This window comes from Vombatus ursinus, unplaced genomic scaffold (assembly GCF_900497805.2).
Source record: "Vombatus ursinus unplaced genomic scaffold, bare-nosed wombat genome assembly UNPS02014870.1, whole genome shotgun sequence".
Taxonomy (NCBI): Eukaryota; Metazoa; Chordata; class Mammalia; order Diprotodontia; family Vombatidae; genus Vombatus; species Vombatus ursinus.
The window spans coordinates 2,232,203-2,247,945 of NW_020954648.1; the positions used below are offsets into that span (position 1 = coordinate 2,232,203).

At 42.2% G+C, this 15,743-nt stretch overlaps 1 protein-coding gene across 1 annotated transcript in view; it reads right to left on the minus strand.

The window, feature by feature from the left end:
• Positions 1 to 15,743, minus strand: part of PLXNA4 (plexin A4) — a 627,680-nt gene that overhangs the window by 530,172 nt on the left and 81,765 nt on the right. Inside the window, exon 2 of the mRNA XM_027842295.1 lies at positions 5,416 to 6,686. Coding sequence (XP_027698096.1) covers positions 5,416 to 6,600 — 1,185 coding nt within the window. The 5' untranslated portion in view covers positions 6,601 to 6,686. The remainder of the gene's footprint in view (positions 1 to 5,415; positions 6,687 to 15,743) is intronic.

Consider the following 15,743-nt stretch of genomic DNA (forward strand, 5'->3'; position numbering starts at 1 on the left):
TCTCTCTCTCTCTCTCTCTCTCTCTCTCTCTCTCTCTGTCTCTCTCTCTTTCTCTCTCCCCACTTCAATCTCCCCAGGGCTCTAGTTCTGTCCCAAGACAAATGATTCTGATGAGTAATTCCAGCTATGTAATACTGCCTCTCTCCTTCTTGCCCTGGCCCTCTCTGAGAGAATTTCATACACTGACCTGCCTGTTCTAGGATACCTCCCTTTGTTTAGTGAGATGGCAGGGAGAGGGCAGGGCATCAGAGAAGGCATGCCCAGGACAATGAAGTCAGATGATTGCCTCTTTCCCTCAGACCTATTGTTCACCTCAAGTTCTTCCCCACACACTAGACCCTATATCTATCCTGAGATTCACATTTACAACATCCATTTTTATAGCAGCAGAAAGACACCATACAGTCCCAGGAGATGGCCTCTCCTAGCTGGCTAGCTTTATCTCGATGGGAGCAGAGCTAACCTACCACAATTCACTTAAGATTTTTTTAAAAGGCCATTAGTGCCCTCTGGGGTCCCCCAGGATGGCAGGCTCCACCTTCTCCCCCTTCTACTTGAACTTCAGACCTTTGACTGTACAGGGGGAAACCCCACAGGCATTTTAGGCCAGCCCTGTCTTCCTGCTCAATAGAACCAGAGGTAGCAGGACACACTCAGTGTAGCTGGTCGATCCATCCCCCACAGCTTACAGCCACCTTCCCACTGCCAACCAGGGTTAACAGGCAGATTGCCCACTCTCCTGGTTTCAGGGTAAGAAGAATTTAGGGCAGGGAAAGGGTGGGGTGTGGTCAAGCAAAATTATTTCTTGAAAGTGTATCATGACATGAAATGTCAAGCTAACTCAAAGCAGGAAGAGACTAAATAAATAAATAAATAAATAAACAAAGGCTGATTTTCTCCCCTTTCTAAGCACCTCTAGACAAAACCACAGCATTAAATGCTAGAGCTGACCCTTGTCTTACTGCAATGTTGAAGGAAAATGCCCTAGTCTTTAATCTTCCTTCTTCTTGCTTTCTTTGAGAGACAGTAATTCCAGGACAGAGGCTGTCAGTGACATTCACCTTCCACACCTTAGCCCTTGAGGAAATAGCAGAATTCAAACAGATCCATTCCCCCTGACTCGAAATAGGAAAGAGGGGCAAAAATTTAACAAGTAGACACTAGAACAGGTCCCATAAAACTGAGTTTTCTCAAGAATGTCTGCATTCCTCAACACCACTCACTTGTCTAACCCTATTCAGCTAATTTGGTGTCTGTGTGGTCTGAAATGAGCCCAGGTAAATTACAGTCCAAGCATCTAATGAAAGTAAACTGGATATCAGTCAAATCAAAGGAAACTGATACCATGCTTCGAAGCCTGGCTCGGTCTTTTTAGAAAGCCTGGCTGAAGAGACAGCTCCAGCCCCATGTGGGGTTTCCTCCTTCTTGCCTCTGCCCTGAACTTGCCTCAAACTTGAAAGGGCTAATTAAGGCCAAGAAAAAAAAATCAAAAGCTTCTTATCTGGCTCCATTAAGTCCAATCCTGGCATCAATCATTCCTGTTTTCCTGATTATTCTATGAAAGTTTCCAGCACACTGCAGGGAAAGGAAGGGAAGGGAAAGGAAAAGAAGGAAAATGGGAAAGAAGGAAGGAAGGAAGGAAGGAGAAGGGAAGGAAGGAAGAAATTAAATGGAAGAGAAGGAAGGAAGACAAAGAGGAATGAAGGGAAGGAAAAGGAAGGAAAATGGGAAAGAAGGAAGGAAGGAGAAGGGAAGGAAGGAAGGAGAAGGAAAGGAAGGAAGGAAGGAAAGGGAAGAGAAAGAAGAAAGGAAGACAAAGAAGAAGGGAAGGAAGGAAGAGGAAGGGAAGGAGGGAAGAGGAAGGAAAGGAAGGAAGGAAGGGGATAGGGAGGGAGGAAGGAAAAAGGAAGAGAGAAAGAAAGAAACAGAGAAAGAAAAAAGATAGCATTTATAAAATACCTACCTTGTGTCAGGCATTGTGCTAAGCTCTTTATAAATGTATATCATCTAATCCTCACAGCAACCCTATTTTTATAGGTACTATTTTTATCCCTATTTTATAGTTGAGGAAGCTGAGGCAAACAGAGGCTAAGTGACTTATGCCCAGAATATATGGCTACTAAGTATCTGAAGTCAGATTTGAACTTGGGGCTTCCTAGCTCTGAGCCTAATACTCTATCCACTGGGCCACACAGACACCTTCAATGAATCTGAGTTTACTTTATATACAACAGAAAGGACATGGCAACACCCTTCTCCTCTCCCCCCCAGCACATCAAGGGTTCACCTATGTGAGCCAGGAAACTGTTCTTGCTCCTAGAATCATAACTTTAAAAGGCCTCTCTGGTCAAATTTCTGCTGGAAAGCAGTCTCCAAAAGTCCTTTGGTGCTTCTATTCCCTGAAGATCTCACAAGAATCTGGCATTGCTAAAGAAATTGCAAAGCACAAATGTGTCAATTCCTAGACAGCTACACACAGAGAGGTTGAGGATGCACTAGCAGATATGTACACACATTCTATAAACCTATTTATTCATGAATACACAGTCAGAAACTGGAGCTAGAAATGTAAACCAAGAGTCTAAGCTCCTAGTCCAGGACCATGGCCAGATGGTCATCTAAGAAAATCCCTGGGATTAAAAACCCTGTACAACCTGGTTACAACCTATCATTATAGCTTTTTAAAATACATTACTCCCTTTCACACACTCTTCAGTCCAACCAAACCGCTTCTTGATGTTCCTCACACATATTACATCTCCCACTTCCAAGCCTTTGCGTATACACGTTGTCCTCCTATACCTGGAATGCCTTCTCTCTTCATCTCTGTCTCTTAAAATCCCTACTTTCCTTCAGAGTTCAGCTTAAACACCATCTTTACCATGAGGCATTTCCTAATCCTTCCAGCTGCTACCTCCCCCCTCCAAAAAAATTACCTTGTATTAATTTTGTATATACTTTTACATAGACATGTTGTTTCCTCTTATAGAACTTATTCTCCTTGAGGCCAGGTATTCTATTGTCTGATGTTTGGTTATTCAATCAGTCAAGAAGCATTTATTAAGTGCTTAATACGGCACCACCGTACTAATTACCAAGACTCAAAGAAAAACAAAAACGCACACACAAACGATCCCTGCCTTCAAGGAGCATGCATCCTAAAATGGGGGTAACAGTATATGAACAAACAGGTACATACAATGTACATAGATAATAAAAAGGTACATACAAGATAGAAGGTAACCTTAGAAAGGGAAGACTTAAGTGGCTGGGTGGGGGGACAGGGAAAGTCCTCCAGAAGAAGAGGAATGTTTGAGGAGAGTACATAATAAGAGTTTAATAAATGCTTGTTGAACAGACTACAACCTGAACTAACTATCATCACCATCTAAGTTCTACTCTCCTCTAACTAGTCCCTCTCTAGGCTTTCCCTGCCTTCATCTCTATTTCTCCCAATGGTCCCTTAATAAAAATGGCAGGAACAAAAAGGGGAAGGGTTTCTAGCTATCTAGGAATATACGTGTGTGTGTGTGTGTATGTGTGTGTATATATATATATATATATATATATATATATATATATACACACACATATGTGCTACTGGAGTCCCACCCGGTTGTCTTATCATGATGGGTAAGTGATCTTAGGTTCCTGAAATCCATAGAGCAAGAAAACAGGACCATAGGAATCAAGCTCTGATAGGTCCTGCCTAGTTGGAAAGGTTTTGACTACGAGCCTGGCAAAATTGTGTGTGTGTGTGTGTGTGTGTGTGTGTGTGTGTGTGTGTGTGTGTGTGTGTAAGGAGGGGGCGGGGTCAAAGGGCCAGCTTCTATAATTAGGTGAGAGGCTCATCACCATTTCTAATGATGACTTATTTTAGCCCCAGCAGCTCATGAAACTATCAATTAAAGATATGAAAGGGTTTATGATCTTTCTAAATCAAGTATCACACCTAAAACATTTAGTTACAACTCAAGCCACAGTCTCCTCAAATCTGAAAAAAAAAAAACTATCTCACAGATTGATTTGTCTGAAGCTGGAATTCAACTAGAAGAGCAAAAGAGGAAAAGAAAGGAACAGAGATAAGTATCCCAAAATTCCAGATCTCAAATTTAATACACTCATTCACCCAATGATTGCTTCATTCTAAGCTTCTAGAAAAAATCATCTTAGATTTAGATCTAGAACATACCTCAGGCCACATGAAGTCCAACCCTTTCATTTAATAGAAGAGGAAACTGAGGATAAGAGAGATTGAGTAATTTGTCCAAGTTCATACAACTAGTAAGTATCTAAGGCAGGATTTGAACCCAAGTCTTCCTGATTCCAAGTCCAGTGCCTATCTACTACACCATACTGCCTTACTCACTGCCTAAGATTATGAACTGGACAGGTATGTCTTTCTATTACTGTAGAGAACATAGCCTAGCATATTATCTACTGCTCTATCTGTAGTGTCTGGGATGGGACCAAACATAAGTAGATATTTCTTCAGTATGACTCATCCCTCTTAGCAGCACTTCCTAATTTTCAATAATTCAAATCAACAATCATTTATTAAGTACCTACTATATGCGACTGTACTAGGGGCTGGGGATACAAAGAAAAAATATGAAATATTCCCTGCCCACAAGTAGCTTCTATTCCACTGGGGGGTGGGAAGGAGATGATGTATACACAACTAGGCAGTACAGTGGATAGACCACTAGACCTGGAGTCAGGAAGAACTGAGTTCAAATCCAGCCTTAGATACTTACTAGCTGTGTGACTCTAGACAAGTCATTTAACTTTTCATCCGGAAAATTGAGATAATAATAACATGTACCTGCCATGGTTGTTGTGAGGATCAAATGAGATAATATTTGTAATGCACTTTGTAAACCTTAAAGCACTATATAAATGCTATATTATTATTATACATGGATAATTAAATATAAAATATATTCCAAAATTTTTGTTGTTGTTGGAGTGGAGAGAAGTACAAACAATGAGGCAGTATATAATGTAATGTAGTGGGAAGAACATGAGACTGGGAGGAAAAAGTCTTAAGTTTCCATTCTCTATCCATCTATAAGTCATTTTACTTCTCTTAGAATCCTATTATCATTCCTACAAATAAGAAAACTGAGGCTTGGAGAAATATAATGACTCATTCTTAGTTCCCTCAAGTATAAATTAAGAACAGCATTACCTGCCCTACCTACTTCACAGAGCAGTTTGTGAAAATAATATGGAAAATAATAGAAAGAGAAGATTATCAATAAATATGTTGTCAATTCAAAGAAAAAAAGAAAAAATGTTTTCTGGGGGAGGGAAGATCTGAAAGCCACTAAAGGAACTGTTGCTAATACTACCCACTGCTATGAAGTCCCATTGGTCTCCAGTCAGATTTTCTTAAGGCCGGCCCTGACTCACCGCACTGCTGCAGGGGATATCCTTCACTTTGAGCCAGGCGAGGTCCAGAGTGCCCTCCCCCCTGTAGCAGGACTGTAGTCTCTCCTTGATACGATCATTGATCTGCTTCAGGACAAAGATGCACAGGGCTGATTCATCCAGCGATTTCATTTTCCGCTTCTGACCCTTGGAGAACACAGTAAAGAGGATGTCATCATCTGATCGAACTCCCAAGGTCCGGGCGAGGAAGGCCCCTGCCTTGGAAAGGTAAGCAGCTTGCAGCAAGCGATACTCCACCCCATTGCGCTCACAGCCAATGGGCACCTCCACGTAGGAGTTGAAGGCTGTGTCCTCCTTACACAGCCTCACCAACTTGGAGGTATAAACTTGTTCCTTGGTGGTGGAGCCTGGTGGGGACATCATTTCTGGCTGGAGGGTCAGGAAGTAAACAAAGTTGCCGCTGCTAAATCCATAGACATAATAGATGTCAAAGTCAGGGATGATGGTGAAGGTGTCTGAAGGTATCTTAATCATAGAGGCCACAAACTCATCATGGAAGACGTAAGCGAACATGCCATCAGCTTCAGAATTCTTAGTCAATTTGCGGCTAGAGATAGTCGGAAAGTATTCTGGCTTCCCATCCACGGCAGTGGCAATGAACAGCTTATCATCCAGGTTGTTGTAGGAGACAATGACGCCAAAGACGGAGCCACTTTCGTTGACCCCAGACAGGTAATGTTCTTTCTTGTGAAATGGCTCTCCTAGCTTGAAGAGGTCCTCCAGCCTTAGCAGCTTACAGATACCCTGGTACAGACTCCCACAGGCAATCAACCTGTTCTCCTTATAGTCAATGAGGAGCATTTTGTTGACATTATTGGTGGTTGTAAGGGGCTCATTGCAGGTCTGGACAATTCGGGGTGGGTAGCACTTGGGGTTATCCTCATCAGGCCCTGTCTGATGGGTCACCAGGACCTTCAAGTCACTGGACAATTTATAGATACGGTTGACAGCCCCCAGGTAGATGTGCCCTGTCCTTTCATCCACCACAAGGTGGTTGAAGCCCTCGGTGGGCTCTGCAGTGAATGTGAGAAAAGACCGCTTCTGGGGTGAGGACGGGGGTTGTCGGGAAAGGAGGGCTGCAGAACCCATCCCCAGAAGCAGGAGATGGGAGAGCAGACAAGTCCAGTTCCAAGGCATGGCCTTCATCTCAGAAATGAGTCCTCTTGGCCACAGAAATAGTCACACACCAAGAGGCACTTCAAAGGATCAGGACCCCCCGGATGGGTCTTCCCCTGTAAATAGGGAAAAAAAGAGAAATAAGCATGGAAAACAACCACAGAGCTTGAGGCTACTCTAGAGCCTATATGTGGGGTTCTCAGAGTATTAGTACACACTGAAGCAGGATCTTTTAGACGAGTATGTGAAGAATGAGACAACTAGGTAGCACACTGGATCATGCCCCGGACTTAGACTCGGAAAGACCTGAATTCAAATCTATACTCTTCAAATCTTACTGTGCATCCCTGGGCCAGTCACTTAAACTCTCTTTTCCTCTATTTTCTGAACTGTAAAAATGGGTCTAATAATAGCACCTACCTCCCGGAATTGTTGTGACTATCAAATGAGATAATATTTATAAAGCGTTTTGCAAACCTTAACAAGCTATACAAACGCTAGCTATTATCATTGCTATAAACAGACACACCTTGCAGTCATATGACATTTTATGAGAACAAAATACCGTATCTCATGCATTACCTTATTTGATATGTCACAGTGACTTTTTGAGCCAAGCAAATAAGACTGAATTATTCCCACTTTCCAGAAGAGGAAACCCAGTCCCAGAGAAATCTAGTAATTTGCCCAACATCATGCAGCTAGTGAGGGAGCATGATGAGGATAGAATTCAGGTCTTTGGACAGTTAAACCCAGTGTTCTTTCCATTATACCCTCTCTGACTAGAATCCAGCTGGCTCAACTCCCACCATTGATGACTAGGGCAGCCATAGCTGGGAAATCACATCGACGGGGCCCAGGGTTGAGAGGTGGTGTTGTAGGTATGCAAGCAGCTCAACCCAGAGCTACAAAGAGAAAAAGAAATCTGTTCTCATACACACAGCAAAAACTGGAAATTCAAACTCACTTGGCTCCCAGGCTATCAGGTTCTTAATAGAGCCACTCAGTTCAATCAACATCTATTAAGAATCTTCTGTGTACAGACCCCTAAAGGATGCTGCCTCTCTCTAGGAATTACTGTAAGAGAGTTAGTTTCTATGTATGCATATCTTCTGTGCAGGTCCATGGAGAATCTGTTATTTCTTCACAGTAGTAAAGAGAGAGGGAGAGGGAGATACAAAGAGAGACAGAGGCAGAGATACAGATGTATCTTTATCTCTCCATCATACAGAGAGAGAAGGAGAGAAGGGGTGGGGGTAGAAGGTGGAGAAAGAAATCATGCCCTCAAACTACAACTTAGTAGATAAATCTCTTTGAGCAACCTGAAGCACGCACACGTTAAATGATTTTGCCCAGCCTCTCACAACCAAGAAGTATCAGAGACAGTCTTTGAATTCAGGTCTTCCTGACTGCAAGTCCAATATGATATCCCCTACACCATGATATGTATACACCACAGCCTAAATACCTTTCTATCTCTCCCAGTGCCTACCACAGTGCTCTATCCCTCACCCGTGATGAACCACCAGGTTTCAGTGCCTTTGGACTTGCTGTCCTCCATACCTGAAGTGCCCTCCCTTCTTCCTTCCAACTCTTAAAATCCCTGGCTTCTTTCAAATTTAGCTCAAATGCCAACTTCCACAGAAGGCCTTCCCAATAATCCTAGATATTAGAACCATTCTTTCTAAGGTTTTCCTTGTATCTACTTTTAGGTAGCTAGCGACTCAGGGGCAACTAGGTGGTACAATGGATAGAGTGCCAGGACTGGAGTCAGAAAGACTCATCTTTTTGAGTCCAAATCTGGCCTCGGACGCTTACTATGTGACCCTGGGCAAGTTACTTTAACTGTTTTTACCTCAGTGTCCTCATCTGTAAAATGAGCTGGAGAAGGAAAGGGAAAACCTTTCGGTATCTTTGCCAAGAAAACCCCAAATGGGGTCATGAAGGGTCAGACCCAATTGAAAAATGACTAAACAACAATAGCTAGTTATTTATATGTTGTCTCCCCCATTAGAATGTATTCTCCTTGGAGGCAGAAATTATTTTTGCTTTTTCTTTGCTTGCTTGGATGTACATACAGCAAGTACATAATAAATGCTTGTGTATTAGTTGACAGCAGGCATTTAATTGCTGCAAGAATGAATGAATTTTTATTCATATCCCCACACATATATATTCTACTCTAGCACCATTTTTTTTCTTCTCCACCCTCCTCTGACCAGTCAATAAGAGCCAAATTAGAAATCCAAATCCCCAAACCCTCTCAATTGTAGCAGCAAGCAAACAAAGTCCTCTGGGTAGGCTGCCCGGCTTCAAGCCCTAATGTCATCATAACAAGGCAGTTCTTGGCTGTGTCCCATTATAGGGCCTCCTCAGAGGTTTTCATTAAAAGGGGGGAAATGCCTTAAGAAGTAGTGGAGTAAATAAATAAATAACTGCCTCTGTAGGAAAACTTTCAGTTCTAATGACCCAATTCATGTCCATTCAAGATGCTTTCTGCCAGTTTCCAGAAGAATCTGTTTCTGTTGCTTCCAATTTATGTAAATTCAGGGCAGAAACTGCTAAGGATCAGGGAAGCGTCCCAATACTGTAGAATTTCCCCTAAAACTGGGTGGGGGGAAGGGAAGCCCTAGGAGGAAATGCTAAAAAGAGACCATGCAGAAGGCTAGACTACTGCAGTTACAAATGAACAGAAGCAGAAAGAGTTTAGAAGAAAAAGATAGTATCATCCAGAAGTGACAACCTCAGCCAGAGTCAAGTTATACTGATCCTGTTACACAAATGAATCAGGGCTTCAGGACTTGTAAATGGCAGTGTTCCCTTTCTCCTCCAGTTTCACCAATAAATATGAATTCTCAGTACTAAATTGAGGTGTTCCAGCATGTTAAATATAATGCTAGATTTGAAATCAGAGGACCTGAGTTCAAATGGTCCACCACTTAGAAACCTTGAGAACTTTGAAAAGTGCTTCTAGAAAGGAAACTAAAGGCAGCCAGGTTGGCCCAGTGAAGTCAAGAAGATTTGAGTTCAGATCCAGCCTCAGATACTTATTAGCTGTGTGACCCCGCACAAGTCACTTGAGTTTGTCTGCCTCCATTTCTTCAACTATAAAATGGGGATAAACTCCCAGAGTTGTTGTGAAGATCAAAAGAAATAATATTTGTAAAGTGCTTAACAGAGTGCCTGGCACATAGTAAGTGTTTAACAAATGCTTGTTTCCCCTTTCCTCTCTTCTTCTTTTCTTTCTTTCCTTTCTTCCCTCTCAAAGTCTCAGTTTCCTCATCTAGACAATAAAGAGATGAGGATACATCACTGCTCAAGTCCCTTTTAGCTGTAAATCCTATGATTCTATAAGCTAAACTGTCAGAGAGGGACACCAGAGGAAGTCAGCAGAGACCCCTGCATTGTTGGGAAGCAAAGGCATCACCACCCTAAGGGATTTTGAGGACAGGAATTGGGATCATAGGAAGGGAATAGTATGGAAGGTGAATAGACGATCCCAACTCCTTATTTCTTCAAGTGAACAGATCTGTTAGCCTTCCCAATCATTTCTCCTCTTCTCACTTCAATTATGTTCATAGGAGGCAGGATGTCATGGTGGTTAGAGTATTAGACATGGAAACAGGAAGACCTGGGTTTAATTTCCACGTCTGTCACTTACTACCTGTGTGACCTTGGGTAAGAATCTCATCTGTAAAATGAAAGAATTGGATAAGATGGCTTCCAAGGTCCCTTCCAGCGATAAATCTATGATCTTATGTTATCTAGTTGAGAGGTGGGGGTGGAGAAAGATTGGGGTATTACATCTGTGATAGAATTCTGTACTTTGAGGGATCCTTGGAATAGAATGAATTGGAGCGGGGGATGTCTCCTCCAATTAGAATGGTAGCTCTTCGGGAAAAGAGAGTATTTAACTTTTTTAATCTGTAGTCCCACTACCTTTTATCTTGACATTCATCATACAGTGGGAAAGGTGCTAGTTCCAGAGTCAGAAGAGCTGGTTATGACATTGCTTGCATAATTTGGGAATATCAGTCTACCTGCCTGGGCCTCAGTTTCCTCATGTATCAAATGAAGGAGTTGGCCGAGATTCTGACCACAGATGTCCTTCCCACTTCTAAATCTGTGCTCCTATGCTCTTCCTCCCACTGGATGTAAGGCAGTGTGGCTGTTGTCTTGGAGCCTGGACTCATAACTTAATTCCTGGGATAGGAGAGTATAGAAAGCCCTCTTCTGATTGACAAAAACCCAAAAGGCACAGGGCCAGAAACACAAATTCCTCAACCCTGCTGGTGCCTGGAAAGCCTCTAGGAAAGGTAAGCCTATGGAGGAACCATAACTTCCCAGCAATATTATTGTGAGGGCACTTCATGGAGGGGGTCAAGGGGAAACAACTTATAATAAAGGAAAGAGATTTCCCCACCCCCACCCCAGCACTGCGTTGGGGAGGATTCTGTAGTCTTGCAATAGTTAAGGCTCTACTAATGGATTCCCTGGCCTTCACATATAAGCTCAATATTGCTGACCCACTATGAGGATTTTACCCAGGTTGAAGGGGAAAAAAACCCAAATATAAGCTTTCCCACAGGATCTTAATGGAAGAAGAGGAAGAGAAGGAATGATCAGACCTGAAGCTTTGTTACCTTGCTACTCCCTCACTACAATCAGCTAGTGAGGGAGCTAAGATTAACTTCTTGAAGCAATAGCATGCCTAAACACACACACACACACACACACACACACTCAAGTCAATCATTCTATAGACAGAGTGCACAAATGCAAAGGAGAAGCCCCTATGAATATATAAATCAATATTGCTTCTTCTCAACGCTTAAACACCTAAAACTTGCATTCCTGCTCACACATAAGTGGTACTGGTTATGTTTGCTATAGGGAGGAGAAAGAGATGGGGCATGTACTCATTCATTGAGTGGCAATGGGAAGAAACCACTGGACTGTCTCTGGAGCCCTTCCCCAAATGTTCCAGTCTACTACGCAGATCCCAATCAAGATCTAACCTTCCAAGGATCGTTGACTTGGAACAGCTCAGGACCCTGGTTGGGTATATTTGACCACTTAAACCAATTGCCATATGTCCTACTGCTATACCCTAAGGATTCCTGAACCTTGCCAACACACTTGCAGCAGAGCTCATTTCTACTTATTATTTCCCCCAATTAGAATGGTAACTCTTCGGGAGAAGAGATTTTCTCCCTTTTCTATTTGCATTCCCAACACTTCACCCAGTGCCTGGTATATAGTAAGCTATTAATAAATGCTTTTCTATTCCAAAGATCCCTCAAAGCACAGGCTTTTCATCACAGATGTACTATTCCAACCTTCCCCCACCCCTAATCTCAACTAGATAATGTAGGGTCATAGATTTATCACTGGGGTGGGGGGATCTTAGAAGCCATCTTACCCAATTCCCTCATTTTACAATTGAGAAAACAGATACTCAGAGAAGTTAAGATTCTTGCCCACTGTCTCACAAGTAGTAAAGGTCAGAAGTGGGAATTAAACTCCCATCTCTGAGTCTAATACTCTAACCACTATGTCATCCTGACTCTCTTGGACACGACTGAAGTGAGAGGAAAAGGAAGGATTGAGAAGTCCACCAGGTCTGTTCACTTGAAGAAATAAAGGAGTTAGGGTGGCCCATTCACATTTGCCCAATGCAAGTATGAGGGTTTTCAGTCCACCTCTAAAAAGTTCATAGAATTTCTAGAACAGGAGGAGACCTAAGGTATATTCTGACTTAATCTCCTCCTCATGATATAGATAAGGAATCTGAGGCCCTGAAACGTAACATGATTCTTCCACTGTCAAACAGGTAAAGAATGGCAAAGCCAGGACTAGCGCCCGGTTTTCCTAATTCTTGATCCAGGTCTTTTTTCCCAACTGAATCATTCTTTCATCATTTCCCTTCCAACCTGACTCCAGCCCCACTTCAAGCCTCTCCTCATCACAGGAAGGTACCTCAGAGGCCATGTAGCCCAACCTCCTCATTTTTACAGGTAAGAAAACTGAAGCCTAGAGAGGTTAAGTGACTTATAGGGTCGTAAATTTAGAACCAGAATGGACCTTTGAGGACATCAGATTCAACCCCAATCCCATCATTTTATAGATAAGAAAAAAGGTTCAGAGATGGTAAGTGATTTGCCCAGGGTCACACAGTAAGTATCTGAGGTTATATTTGAACACAGTCCAAGTTCAGTGTCCTATTCACTATATCATACTTTGTAAGGAAAAGTATATTCCTTGGGGCATCCTTTTGTATTCAGACTAAATCAGCCATCAGAACATCTCCATCACCAAGGAAGGTTACAATTGGACTTAATTCAAAATTCAGTACTTATCAATACAAGGTCAGGACCTAGTTCATCCATCCTTCTAGATGTGAAAACTCTATAAGCCATGACACAATCTGTCGCTGTTCTTCTGGAAAGATGCTTTCCCCACTACCCACTCTCACAGCAAACACACAAAACCTCAACAAACCAATCTACATTTCTCTAGTTGCCGAAGAGGCGAGACGAGAAAGCCTGTAATTACGAATTTACTGAGCAGAAAGGTGCCTCGGCTCGTTCTCCATCTTCTATTAGGCACTGAAACGAGACACAGTTATGCATCTCAAACACTTATCACCCTCATCTGGGGATGGGGAAATTATAGAGATGGGAGGGGAAGAAAAAAATCCACAGAAACAATAATGTGTGATAGGAATATCCAGTCTCTCATTTCTCACAATATGAAAGAGACTGATTAAAGAACAAATAATGGGGGAAAGCAGAGATAAGCAGAGGACAGAGAAAAAACAAAACAAAACCAAGAAAGAACTCCAAACCCCAACAACAACAACAACAACAACACGGGCATGGATTTTGGCTCTCCTCACTACAGAGACTTCCAGGTAGATTCTCTCATCCTAAGAGTGGTGCTGTTCCCTCTAGTCTGGATAAGGTCATGCCTGATGGTCCGACTGGCCCTAGTTGCTGCCAAAAGCATCCTAAGAGCTAGTTCAGTGTCAGGCACCATTAACAGGGGAAGCCAGGTGGTGCAGAGGATAGAGCACTGGGCCTGGAGCCAAGAAGACCTGAGCTCAAATCTGACCTCAGACATTTATTACTGTGTGACCCTGAACAAATCTGTTTGTCTCAATTTCCTCAACTGTAAAATGGGGATGATAATAAGACCTACCTCAAAGGATTGCTGTGATAAAAAGAGATATTTGTAAAGCATTTAACAGAGTGCCTGACACATGGTACCACTACTATGTAGTAGGTGGTGCTTATCCTCTTCCCCTTCTCTCCCCCGACCCTTGATAGAAATAGAGTAGTTAAAGCATGGGGGCGATAGTCCCAAAGCACTCTGCCATAGTCGGAGCACGGTTGGAGTGTTGCACTTGGTGATGGATGCCATATTTTTGGAAAGAATCTGACAGGACGGAATGTACAAGGGAGGTCAAACAGGATAGTGAGGAAACTTAAACCTAGGCCATAAAGAGCCCTAACAAGAAATTTCATAACAGGGGAAAATGCAGTTTGTTTGTCTATTTACCTTGCAAGCTGGCAGAGGACCAAGAGATGCAAAGCCCCCATCATAGTTCTGATGCCACATGAGGATTGGCTAAGGGCCCTAGAAATGGTTAATACAGAGAAGAGAAAGATGAAGTGGAACACCCTAGCTGCCTTCTCATCTCTGAAGGACCATAATGTGCAAGAGAGATTATGCAGGGGGTAAGCGCTTTAGTAAGCTACTAAAGCAGTGCATGTATGGAGGCCATTTGAGGCCATTAGAAAGCTTAAAACTACATTAAGACTTTTGAGACACCCCGTACATGCTCTGCTAAGTCCCAGAAGGCAGATCTAAGTCCAAGCTCCTTGAGGACAGGAACTAGATCACTTTTATCTTTGCATCTCCACCACTTAGCGTGGTGCCTTAAACACATGAATATTTGAAGCATCTGCAATTTTGTCCATTATGGAGAATTCTCAATGAAGTAACTCTATAATGAGCTCTATGATTTAGTAGGTCATTCCTAGGGAGTTGCCTAAGATACATAGAGGCTGAGTGACTTGCCTAGGGTCACTCAGCTAATGACAGAGGCAGAATTAACCAAGGTCTTCTGACTCCAAGCTTAGCACCTTAGCCATTGTATCACATTGCCTCTATATGCCTTGCACTTAGTAGTTGCTCAATAAATATTAAATGAATCAAAAGCATGGGTGGCATCAATTGGGGAATGGCTGAACAAGTTGCGGTATATGATTATAACGGAATAATATTGTTGTATAAGAAATGAGCAGGTGGATTTCAGAAAAACCCAGAAAGACTTACATGAACTGATACAAAGTGAAGTGAGCAGAACCATGAGAACATTGTACACAGTAACAGCAATATTGTATGATGATCAACTGTGAATGACTTAGCTATTCTCAGCAATACAATAATATAAGACAAACCCAAAGGTCTCATGATGAAAAATGCCATCTACCTCCAGAAAAGGAATTGATGGTATCTGAATACAAACCAAAGCATACTATTTTCACTTACTTTCTTGTTTTCATTTCTTTTTTTTAGTTCAAATTTTCTTCTACAAAATGACTGATATGGAAATGTTTTACATGATTGAATATGTATAACCTATGCCAGACTGCTTACTATGTCAGAGATGGGGGAGGAGAGAGAAGGAAGGATGGAATTTTCAATTCAAAGCTTTAATAATAAGAATGTTAAAATTGTTTTTACATGTAATTGCAGAAAAATATTCTTTTAATCATGGGAGGACTATTAGACCCATGGTTATAACAACTATATTTTCAGAACCAAAAATTAAGACCTCTTATTGACTAACTTTGCCTTGTTGCCACAGCTATGTTTATTTGAGCAAATACAGCAAAGTGTTTGTGGATATTATGACAAAAAAGATTATGGGTCAGTGCTGCTATGCTTCGTAGGCAGCACGCAATATAGGCACATTTAGCTCATCCATGGCTAAATGCATACATAATGTGGGTTAGCATTCATGAATAATCCCTCTAACAGCTGCAGACTTGGCATTTCCTGGCCTGAAGGGCAGCTCTCTGGTTCCTTGCCCCTTGCTTAAGGATAGTAGGAACTCCAACACACACACACACACACACACACACACACACACACACACACACACA